Genomic DNA, 13,164 nt, shown 5'->3' with positions numbered 1-13,164 from the left:
CATGCAGCAGTGCAGAAGGATCTGAAAATATTCCATACACAATAAAACACATAATACATATATGGATTTGATGGATAAGGATCTTCCAGCATAACATGAGAAAGAAGCTAAAACAGCTGCAGAGAGTGGGGTAGGTTTAACTGATGAAATGACATAAACATTATTATATAAGCATTATTGCTTTCCAAAAGTGGAATAATTTTCTTGTAATTGAAGTGGTCATGTATTTTAAAATTACAAAATATTTAATATAAAAAAAAACTTAAAACATAAGTATAGAATTATTTTTAAAAAGATTTAGCAAATAATTGGTAATCTAATTATGAAAAATAATTGAAAACATTACAAATTAATTTATAAAATCAAATAATTGATAATTATGATTGATGATAATACTAATTATACTGTTTAATTTACTTAAAAACTACACTAGTTATGACCTTTCGTGCACGTACTAGCTAGGGAAATAAAGATCACACAGAATCATTTATTCTAAAATTAAAACCCTCTGAATCTACTTTTGCTAGTAGCTGCCGGTCCATCATCGAAATCAAATTAAGTTAATTAGAACAAAAGAAAACCATTAATGGAAAAGGAATGCAAATACTATTCATGTATATATATACATTTACATATTGGAGCAGTCAGTAAATTATTTTATCTCAAATCCACAGGAAAGATGAGAAAACACAAAAAAAAAGTGTTTGGGTTTATTAGATTAAGCAAAACTAGCCTCTCAGGGTTATTTTAAGAAGCTTTTGGAACTGTGGATACAGTTCTTGTACCTCAGACCTTACCAAAATAAAACCCTGAAAGTTCAGTTATCAGATCACGATGTCAAACATAATTCATTGCATGCAGCCGATCAATGAGTCGGATACATTGCTACACACACACACACATATCCTAATGTAATGAAAATGAAAAGGGTTGAGTCCTAGGCTAGATGCTGACCCCTGAAAATCCCCAAAAAAGAAATGGTAACTAAAAAGAGAAACCATTGGAGATATGAGTAGGGTTTTTTTTTTTTCAATTTGAATAAAATTTTCATATGAAACAAACTATAACCAAAACTTATAAGGACATGACTGTCTACATTAAAGATTTTGTCGATCCACAAATTAAAAGGCCACCAACTGCGGTGTCCCAAGATCATGTACTAAAAAAAAAGACCATAGCAGATGATATCAGCTGTTCAAAACTTAAATGCTGAAAGTAACTATCTCCTTTTTTGCCAGTAAGTCCAAATTAATACCAACCGTCCAAGCTGATTATTGTTTAATATATAAATCTGGGATTTTGAGAAACAAATTCATGAACGAGACTAAAGATTTGTAAGAACCAGCTAGATGCAAACATGAACTGGTTCTGTAATGAAGACATGAGTCTAGTTTACGCTTTCCTACAGTAATTATGTGTCTAAAGATAAAACAAAAATGGAAGAAAATATACACACAATCATTTCATTTCACATGCTATCGTGTTTATTCAAACATTCATGAACCATAAATTGCATGACTAGCTGTGTCTCACCAATAATATTAATATGCCATTATTTCTGATCGTATGGCATATAAATACACAACTTTCAATTCAATGCATTATTTGCTGTACATATATAGAATTCATCAGCTCCCAGTGAAATGGTTATTACTATACTGAAAGTGTGCATTCAAATTGGTGGGTCATGAAAACATCAAATTGGTCCCCTAACAGTGTGTTGGGAGGGAGGCAACTGAGGCAACCAAATCACAGTTATTTTTGTCTCCTCACTGAAATCAAGTTCAACTCCCCAAGCAGCAGTATGAAATAAACATTGTGGTAAATTATAAGGGGCATCAAATTTCAAGAATCCCATGTATATATATAGTTTGCAATATGTAATTGGGGTGATACACCAATATGTCATAGTATTATAAAATAGTACTGTGAATCAATCTGATTATCAATCATGTTTTTCTTGTGTAATGGGATTTTGTTTTACTTTATGATTATGGATACCACCAAGGAAGTGAAGACAAAGTTGCACACACAGGCATGCAAACAGCTCATGAAAACTGTGCATAGTCAACATTATCTTTTCTTCCTTGGAAAATAAAAAATAATTATCTTATAAGGTATATAATAAGAGGTCAAACAAGCACCAGGATGAAGTTGAAAGTTCATCATATACATATGGCTTCATGTATCAAGTGTCTGAATAAATGTATGCAAGCAGTAAAGAGAGAGAGAGGAGATATGCAGATGACTGCAATTTCTTAGAAAATCAATATATCAGGAAAACTTCATCAAGAAATGAAAAAGTTTTGAGCCAAGCATAGAGGAATTACCTGGAAATGAAGGTCTTAATTACTTAAAGAGCCAAAATCTCAAGTATCCATATGATATGTAGGTAGGAAGAAAGTTCTTTTGTTGGTGAGTGAGTGATTGAAGCTGCAAGATGATCTGATAGTATGAACCGACAACCTATGAAGCTTAAGTACAGGCAGGGTTCTTTATAAACACATCTAAGTTGCCTGGTAATCTAAGACTCTAAAAGCCCTTAACCAAATGATTGATAAACTTCTCCTGAAAGAAAGAAAGAAAAAAACTCATCTTGGACTCAAAAGAATTTTGATCTAAAACCGGTCATAAACAATCTAACTTAACATACCTGTACAAAAACTATAAAAGAGGCCTAAGAATACAAAAATAAAAAAAGGGTGATAGCTAGGCCCATTACCAGATCATGCTGGCAGCTTCAACCTCTCAAACCAACATACCAGAGAAACAATAAGCCGAAAAATGGAGTAAACAAGGGGCTTTCTTACCCTTTTGCTGTAAATTAAGGCTCACACTATGTAGGGGAAGGAGAAGGGTTTTCGTATATAGGTATAAGATTTGAGAAAGGGAAGAAAGGTGCGAGAAACATGCATGTTTTTAAGGTACCAAATCCCTCGTGATTCTCATCTGCAATCTATATAATTTAATGCACCTTTTCCTCCTCCTTGCACTGTGTCATAGAGAGGGGGTATTTAATGGAGGCTCTTGGTTCTTCTTTACAGCTATTGACACTGACTTGTTGATATAAATTAGATCAACAAGGGAGCAGTTGGACTTTTAAACAAATTACAATAACACAGAGTTTAACTCCAAATCAAAGAAACGGTCAACCTGTTAAAAGTCTCTTTGGAAACCAACAAAAACCCTTAAATTCAAATTCAAAAGTAAAGACTAAAAAATACTTTTTTTTTTTTTCTGAGATAGAAGCACAAGCTGGACATTGATGGTTCAAATTAAGCATGCAATGCTTGCTTTTATCGATATGTCCTTTACCCTAAAGCAAAGAACATGGTATCTATATAGATGTTTGTTAAAATAAAAATAAATAAATCTTTTTTTTTTTTTTATTTTATCTTGTAAGAGAACATTAAGCAGGCGGTCGATAAAGACGGTCCGCATGTGCTTAGTGACCTGTTGGTCCCTTCGATAAATATATATGTATGTATATGATTAAAGATTATTATTATTTAAATAAAGATGAAGGGTATGTATTGGCCAGGTTGGTGGAATCGGTACAGGGAGGAAGGAGGGGCATGGTTTTGTCTTTAGCTTTGGGTGGTTCCTTGTGTCTTTGGTTTTTTTTTTCATGGTTGACAAAACAGTGACATATTAGACAAAGCCCTAATGGAACGGGAAGGACCACACACCTTTTTATTAGCTTTGATTAATTAATGGAAAGGCTCACATGGTTTTGCCTTGTAATTTAGCTTCTAGGCTTTGCCAGATAGTGTGGGTAGAATAATGAAAAGATTAATTTTTTTAAATAAAAAATAATTTTATTGTTTAGGCATTTAAAATAATTATCTTTTTAACTGTTACTTGATAAAATTGAAAATTAAAAATATATTATTTTACTATTATATCAATTACAAGTTAATTAAGATGAAAACAATACATTTGTAATCTTGTAAATATACAAACTTGACTGTCACCACTCTATTTTGAGACAATTGAAAAGTTGAAGAACATAAACTAAAAAAGGTAATTGCTTTATGATAATACCAATTATGAGTTAATTAAGATGAAAAAATATCTTTGTAAATATACAAATTTGATCCGTCCCTTTTTAGTTTGTTTTAATATTTGTAAAAAAATATTTTTTCTTTTTACTAAACACACCCAAACCTGGTTTTCTTTTGTATTTTCACCCTTTTTTAAATTTATTTTCCATAAAATACACTAAAGAGTTAAAACGTATAGGTGATGTGGTGGTTGTGATTGTGAATGTATATAAAAGCAAGAGGAGTCTTAATTTCATTAGGTTTCTTATATATATATATATATATCATTATAACTATATTCATTTTAAATGTTTTCTTGTATTTAAAGGGGAAAAAATCTTTTCGTTATTATTTTTGGTCCCACTTGTGTGTTATAATACAGCCTATGTTTCTTTCAAGATAGGGCTTTCCAGATGCCTTATGTTTGTTCCACACATGAGTTTATACAATTTTCGATCCGTCACCGTTTTGAATATTTCTTTTACCTCTGGTCTTCATTCATCATTGATATTGTAAAATTTACAGGGAAAAAAATTACCAAATTTTTTAATTACATAACAGAAAAGAAAAGCATACCTTTTAGTTTTCATATAATAATAACATTTTTTAAATGATAGATAAATATTTTTAAAAAAATAAAAAGTTTATAATATAGTGAGAGAGAAAGTTATAGCTGAATTACAAAAAGAGAAAAATAGAAAGATATATGTGAAGAGGGTAGTTCTACAATTTAAATAATTATAAATAGAAAGTTATTCCTATTATAAATTTTAAATCTTATTTTCATATTTCATTCTTTCAAAAATAAAAAATATTTTCAATTGAGTTGATGTTCAATTGATGAAACTTTTTTTTTGTATCTAACCTGTGACGCCTTAATATGTAAAAATGTTAGAAGAAATATTGTTTAATTCATTGAACGTGTGAAAAGTTATTTAATTTTTGTAGAAACCTTTTACCGATAGTCGTATTGAGTTTTAATTAAATTTGATTTAAAATGTTTCAAATTCTTTGTTAAATAGATATTGAATTCCTTACAAATGGACTCAATAAATATGAAAAATTTGTTTTCATTATTCTCCATTTTCAAAATTTTCAAAGTTCCCAGTTTTCCAAGTTGATGTAGAAATGGGCATAATTAATCGTTGATCATTGATTGAATTTCACTATTTGGAAATCAAAGTCTAGGTAATTAGCTAGCTAGCTAGTTTTGGTGCAGATGGAAAATGACAATAACCAATTAGCCACCGAGGGGAGGGGGGACTTGGTGGTTTTGTCTGCTCCCTTTGACCTTTCCATACAAAATATTTTATTCATTGGAAAGAAATTTGTTACTTGTCTTATCTGCCTTCAGTATATATTGATATGTCAATGTTAATATTCTTCTTAGGCTTATCCCGTGGGAAGAATAGACACCTCTCTCTCTCTTTATAGTTTGCTCATACGCATATGGAATCTTTTTTAACTTCAATTCCTGTAGTAATTGAAAAAGTCAGAGCAATTAAACACGGATTTTTATGCCTTCTTTAACTTTTTTTCACATCTTGTAATGGCCTAAATCTTGAAAGCACTTCCATGCAATAATCACGTACATTTCCACGTTTCAATGTTCTCTTCTATGCTTCGAAGCCATGCATTATTGGGATTAAACTTTGACATACATATAGAGAGAGAGAAAGAGAGTTCCAAAAACATGTATGTATACACATATTTCATGAAGTTTCGGAGGATATGATAGTATATTTTCGTGTAAAAATTTTGAACTCCTTGAATTGGGTTTTTGGGATATTTTTTAGGTACTACAACTCATATATATATAGATAGAGATAGATGGATCTTCTTACCATTTTGGGTTGTGAATGGAAATATCAGTTATGCATGCAGAAACAAGGAGAATAATACAGCTTATAATGCACTGTGTATATGTAGAGCTGATACATTAACAAGGTGCCAAACAAGAGGAACCTTTTTTTTTTTAATTTAGAATATTTCCTTTTCATTATATATTTTAAACCCCAAATTAGCTTAATTAATTCATGGTGTAAAGCAACATTAAATTTCAAATCTTAACATCTATGATCTTTCTTTTCTTTTTATTCTTGAATTATGTAATTTTCTTAAATCTAAACTTGAATAATTGACCAAACATTTACCGTGATTTTTGCCAACGACATTGAGGTTTAGAGGTGTGAGACAACTTTTTTTGATTTGTAGTTTGAAGAAAATTAAAGTTGATGATGATTAAAGGAAGGGTTGAGAAACTTTCTTTTTGTTTTTTTCCCCTCATCCATTTAAACAATGTTTTAGGGTCCATCTAAAATGTCATTATGTTTCTATGTTTCCTATGTTGATCATGCATTATTGATGGTAGCTTAAATAAATATATATGGGCATGGCAAACATGTTTAATCAAATCCAATTCCATATGAATTAATGATCATTATTCAGATACATTAACTATATGATTACTAGCTTCTTCTTTCTTTCTTTTTTTATTTATAATTTGTAATCCCACTTAACTTTTATTGCGTTATTTGTATTAATGAGAATTTGGCTCTATGAAAATTTAAGTAAAAAGTTACTGAATTGTTTTACCAGAGGAAAAACATATCAATGATTGTGTTAATGCCATTAATTAGCAGTTGGGAGGTAGCTTAGCTAACAGTTGTAACGAATGTATTAGGACCAAGTCTTGATGAGAAAGGCATTAGGTGATGTTTGGTAGCATCAACCAGGGTCACACCAAATTTTAGCAAATAATTAGTTCAAGCATTAATTGGGGACATATCCTTTCTTAATTTTGATATCTTATGACATACTTTTATATATAATAAAAATAAAAAGTCACAGAATAAATAGATTTATGAAAAAAGGGAAAGTATTTAATAATGAATTATATATTTAAATCAATTGACTTATTATATCATCCATGTATGAAACAGATATAGGAGGGTTTTTTTTGTTTAATATTAAGATATTATGATTTTTATTTCTTAAAGGTAATTTTGTTTTTATTTCTAAAAATAATGTTTTTATTGGATTCTAAAATTAATGCCAGTTATCTAAATAAGGGTGAATATCTCAAAGATCATTCTATTATGGATTAAATTAATTTCTCTATTATTAAATAGATTAATTTTATCTTATATTATTAAAATGAGTGAAATAAGTTCAATTTTTTTAAATTTAGCATTACTATAATTAATTATATTTCTTTTACTCCTAATACCTAGATAATACAATTATTTTTTGGCAAATTTAACCTAATAATATATTTTCTACAATTTCATCAACTATAAATAATATTAATCGTTACAAATATATAATAAACTATTTTCAAACAATGCATGCATATTCTAGAAATTAACCAAATATTCAACATATTTCACAACAATTATATTAATAAATCAATTGTAAACATAATCACAATATATTCAACATATTTCACAAAAATATATATTTTAAAATTCTTAAACCATCATCATATTAAACTATATTATTAATATGCATGGATTTCTTAACAAAACTTCCATCAAATACATAATTAATATAAAAAATTAAGTATCTATACTTAATATATTATATATCAAAATTATTGTTCATGGATAATTTACAAGTGCTATTGGAAATTACAAAACCCTAAAAAGTAAATAAATGATAAATAATTTAATAATTTAATAGTGCCAAAAAAATAAAATTATCTAATTAATCCTAAAGTAAATTTTAACAAACTTACCATAAAGTTATGTAATGAGCTTAAGTGGGTGGGATTAAATGTTGGTTCAATAAGGATTGGTGGGAGTTGGTCTGAACATGGAAAAGTGTAAAGATATATCTTTATCCCTGCTAAGTGCAAATGAATCTCTATACTTCGAATACCATTACTTTTTTTTTTTAATAATTTTATTATAAGTTTTAATTATATATTTTTTAAATAATACTTAAAATTACTCATAGCCTCTTCCCAACATATAAATAGGAGGATAATGTATTTTAATGCACTCGAATTTATATCCTCCTTCATTAACAATAATACCTATATCAAATAAATTAAGACTCAATCGACAAAAACCAGTCTATCTAGATTACCGCCAATTGTGTTAATTTTGTGCCGGGTCGTACCCCTCATAAAAACATGGAATTTCAAGCTGTTTGAGGATATAATGTTAGTCCTACGTACGTCATTTGGATATATTTTTTTAAATATTATTTTGGTAAAAATGACAATTGCTTGTATTCGTTATAAATGCCGAAAAAAGAAGCAGCAAATTTATCAACTGTTTAATTCGAAAAACCATACAGAAGAAAATTCATTTATAAATACAGAGACGAAGGACTGAATATATCATGCATGACAGCTCAAATGAAGCATCGGCAGAAGGGTTATTTCTATATCACGGATCCCCAAAAGAAAATTACAAATTAATTTGTAAGATAGGCCGAAATACAACCTTAAAACAAATTTCTAATAACAAGATTGTTTTATTGTGAGGTGAGATCAAGGATTACATATAATGAAAGGAAGTGACGAAGTAAATAAATAAAATCTGTAAAATGAAGAAAAAGAGGAAAGCCAGCTAGCCAAGCACAGGCAAAAGAGATGGTATGTCTTAAGAGTCCTCACTCAAAAGCAGCAACAATCTAGGAGGCAGCAGCAACACAAGGCAGCACAACTGTATCATCAAGAATTCACAAACCAAATCAATTTCATTAATCAACACCAACTATTATGCATTGTATAAAGAGATAGGAAAGAGAGAAAAGAAGAAAATGTCGGCTTTACCATCCCCTGCAGAATCCACTTCCCCTACTCTTAGGCGGTGGGGGTACTTCATCTTTCATGGGGTAAGCTACAGGCGGTGGAACAACATATGGACCCTGGACTTGAGGAGGATAGTATGGTTGAGCCATAGGTGGAGGATACGCTTGCCCTGGCGCCGCCGAAGGATATGAAGTTGGAGGTGGAGGATATGCCACTACAAGACGCACAGAAACCCGTTAGTTTAACTAAAACTTTGCTTCATTCTATTTAAATATATACCGGACATATATAGAATGGGTTGCTCTAATTTTCATTGTTATTAACTACCTGCTGCTTGTTGTCGATTGTCGTAACTCATGATCAGACAAAACTATGAAATCTTACAAAACTGGAATCCTGAGGAAATCCTAGAAAATGAAATGATTGAACTGTAATTAACGGGCATGCAGTTGTATCCCCCAAAGAAATGAATTGATAAAGTTATATTTATACATCAGATTTCATAATCGGCGACTGCTGAATTCTTACTTATAAGCCTTTTGGTTTATTACATGCGGCGTATTGACTTTCCCTCTTCGTTGATATGGCTGAGTCAAAGTTTTAGATTGATTTCCAGTTGATTGAATCCAAGAAAATGGATACAGGAAGGTGGTATGGCAGCCTATAGTTTTATTACAAATCAAATCTATGCTTCCTTTTTTCTTGTTTTCATCCATTTACACGCTAAATTGGAGAGAATAGTTTTTTTCTTTTTTGGCAAATTAAAGAGAAATAGTTGAGTTTAAAGACATTCTAGAAATAATCAAAATTCAACCAATGGAAAATGAAGCAATGACTTAGCTTGCCTCTAGATAAGTCTACCTCAAAGTTGGAAAAAGCATTGAGTCTGATATGAAATGTAAGGGTTGATTTTTGGTTTACTTGAGCCGGATTCTCATAATTCATTTCAAATTCAGTTTCTCATTTTCACTTTATATGATTTTACTCATTGTTAAGAATATATTCCATGACATTAATTTAAGAAAGATCAATTACTTGTAGATATAAGCAATTTTAGTCTTTTCTATCTGGTGTTTTAAAAGTATCTGAATTTATTAAAATAAGCTATCAAATAATTAATTAAAATATTTATTAATTATCATGTACATTGATTTTTTTTTTCTAAAGAAATTTCATTAAAGATCAAATTATCAACTTTCGATAACTGAACTAAAAAACCAACCCAAAAAAGGTAAAATAAACAAAAGATACTTAATGGTCTTGCATGCTCAAATCATCGACGCCTCAATTTAAAGTCGTGCTTTATCTTGAGCCACCCACCAGCATCCTCCTGGTGCGTGGATAGTGCACGAGGCTCAAAGAATGAGGACCGATGGAGAGAAAACTGAGGGTGTTGAATCCTCCAAACCGTCAAAAAAAAAAAAACTTGATTAAGCTCTAGCAGTAGGTGTAATCCACTTGGATGGAAGAGTATCAGGTCTTATCCTCCTAACCTTCACACAAAATCAATCCCCCTCCAAGAACAAAGTAACTTGAACATATAGTAGTCAGCACGAAAACCAAACCACCCTACCCCTCTGATAGGATCAATGATCCTTTAAGACCTGCTAATCTTGTTGGGCGCTGGAGGGTCACACAAACCTTTCTATAACTCCTTTAATTGAATCTAGTTTCCGTTTAATAAATCTAATAGCCGAAGATTTTCCTCAAATCGATTAAAGATTAAAATCACATTTCGACATTTCTTTCTCTTAGGCTTTGCGTTGTCTTTCATAACCTTCAATCCCGTAGCTCTTTTGATTTGTGGAAAATTTTTGAACCTCTTTGCGCCACTGCTTTCCATGATTTCTATCTCAGTGATGCTCTTAGTCTTAGACTTGAATTACTCTTTAGATCCTATCCCCACCTCATCATAAATCACTTCTAATGTTTCTACTTCCGTGTTTATCAGTTTTTCTTATCAATTTTTTTAAGCTAAAGTCGAATTTAATAAAAGGTTAATCTTGACAATTAGGTCTATTTTAGTATCTAAACTTGAAATATATAAAAAATTGATATGTAACATAATTTTAGAGTATCATATCTAGACTAGTGGTTGAACTGATCAAACCATCGAATCATGATTTAATCAGTTCGGTTATTAAATCAACAATAACTAAAATTCATAAAAATCTAAAAAATAACTTTTTTTAATAAACCAATTCAACTTGTTCAATGGTCAATTTTTGTCTTGTTCAATAGGTTCAAGCTCTTTGTTTGGACTTTTATGCTCATTGATTCTCAGTCAAACTGTAACACCCTAACTCGAATCTTTCGTTGGAACAGGGTTGCGGAGCATTACCGGAGTTTACAAATTAATTATTAGACATTTCATTTCATCTAGCATTCATATTAGAAACCAAACAAAATAATACATATTGTCCTTTAGACGAGCCCTTGAGGCCCAAATTATGTATTAGAAACAAATAGGGACTATATCGAAAACTCAGAAAATTTTTCGAAAAATATTTAAAATTTTCAACATTGCAGGGGTCACATGGTCGTGTGGCCAGGCAATGTGACTCACACGATTTGGAGACACGCTCGTGACTCAGGCCGTGTGCGCATTCGAAATAGGGACACACAACCGTGTCTCAGCTCGTGCCTGTGCCTGTGTGAGTATACTAAATTGGGTCATATGGCCAAGTCACACGCCCGTGTCCTAGGTCGTGTGAGCATTCTGTTTTGTGCAAATTTAAGATACAAGGGACACACGACCATGTCATCTGGCCGTGTGTCACACACGGTTGAGACACACGCCCGTGTCTCTGCTCATATGGACGAAAATAGGCCATTTTACAAGCCATATTTCTCACCCAATTTGTTACTAACCTAGCCCCACCAATTCACAAATCTACAAACTATAACATGACATTCAACACAAGCTAAAATAAGTGGCTAATCTTAAAAATTTACATATAAGCCAACATTAAACAAAATACCTATACATGCCATTATGACTAAAATTAAAACATTCGAAAATACCAATAGAACTAATGGATAGTGTGATATATCTCCAACAAGCTTTCAACCTAATCGAGCTTCCGATAATCTAAAAAGTAAAGGAAAATAATTACTTAAGCAATGAATGCTTAATAGGCTCGTATAAACTTTAATCATATCAATTCATTTTAAATAAAAAATTTATATATATCCAGAATAATCCAATATTGATACCCCAATATTCATAAAGTATATTCAACAACTTTAACTATTCCAAATTTCTAAATTTTCATTTGCATTTCTTTACTTTCCTTACTCATTCCATATGTATAACTCACCAGTCATAAACATACCATACCACCATAACCACATGCATTACCCTTTTTAAAATTAATCACGCAATAAACCATTTCATAAGAAATTGCATAACTTAAAACCTACCACTCTTTCATGAGCACAAGTATATTTTCATTTGAACACTTACCCTTTCAACGCACCGTATAAATAAACATATTACCATTTAACCAATAGCTGGCCACTTGTCTAAGCATCAACAATAACACTTGTTAGCATACTTGAATATGTTTCACATAAATTCAACATTGATAAACTTATTTTATCAACATATCACACTTGAATTTTTTACTCATCACAACTTCAATCCATAAATACACTTATTTCAGATCAACACCAATAATAACATTAAGTCTTCAAACATTAATTTCATATGTCACTTATCAGATCTTACTGAATCGGGGAACGACTTACGGATATGAGTATATAGTATTCAGAAGCCCGAAGGCTGCACATAAGTGCTAAACAGAAACCCATAAGGGTTGAACGGGAGCTCGTAGGAGCTGAACAGAAACTCATAAGGGTTAAACCGAAGCTCAAAAGAACTGAATGGAAACCCATAAGTGTTAAACTGAAACTCATATGAGTTAACAGAAGCTCGTGAGAGCTAAACGGAAAGTAAACACGAAAGTTCGCAACATGTAATAGCCTAATTTTCAGTGGTGTCGGAAACAGTGATTTGGGATCACTAAATCCGACCAATGAGTTAAAATTTAATAAAATAATAATTATGGGTCAAGTGTGAATTTATAAGAATTTTTGAATTAGTGAATTTTGTGATTTATTGAATTTTGTGATTTAAAAAGAATTTAATAGGTAAATTGGGTCTAAAATGAGGTATCGAGACCTCAAGTTCATAAACCAAGCCATAAATATTTTTATAAATATTTATGGAGTGTCATTGAGTTAATATAAAAGTTTCGTTAGAAAATTTTAACGTTTGGATAGTCAATTAATTAAAAGGACTAAATTGAAAATAGTGCAAAATTTGTTAAATTGTGATTAAATAACTTAAGTGACTAA

General features: G+C 30.8%; 1 protein-coding gene and 1 long non-coding RNA gene across 2 annotated transcripts; both read right to left on the bottom strand.

Moving 5' to 3' along the window:
• Nucleotides 1–353: 353 nt before the first annotated feature.
• On the bottom strand, nt 354–3,229 carry LOC105771288 (uncharacterized). The gene is made up of 2 exons (XR_001126450.2): nt 2,723–3,229; nt 354–2,568 (listed from the first exon to the last, which is right to left on the bottom strand). It is a non-coding gene; the product is annotated as an uncharacterized LOC105771288 (long non-coding RNA).
• A 5,178-nt stretch (nt 3,230–8,407) lies between these two features.
• On the bottom strand, nt 8,408–9,459 carry LOC105767500 (protein CYSTEINE-RICH TRANSMEMBRANE MODULE 4). Its single transcript, XM_012587054.2, has 4 exons — nt 9,334–9,459; nt 9,133–9,212; nt 8,827–9,019; nt 8,408–8,716 (listed from the first exon to the last, which is right to left on the bottom strand). The coding sequence occupies exons 2-4, from the start codon at nt 9,161–9,163 to the stop codon at nt 8,668–8,670; spliced, it is 273 nt and encodes a 90-aa protein (XP_012442508.1). The 5' UTR covers nt 9,164–9,212; nt 9,334–9,459; the 3' UTR covers nt 8,408–8,667.
• Between the last annotated feature and the right edge of the window lie 3,705 nt (nt 9,460–13,164).

The sequence above is a fragment of the Gossypium raimondii genome, chromosome 5, assembly GCF_025698545.1.
Source record: "Gossypium raimondii isolate GPD5lz chromosome 5, ASM2569854v1, whole genome shotgun sequence".
Lineage (NCBI taxonomy): Eukaryota > Viridiplantae > Streptophyta > Magnoliopsida > Malvales > Malvaceae > Gossypium > Gossypium raimondii.
This window is presented reverse-complemented; position numbering and strand designations above follow the sequence as displayed.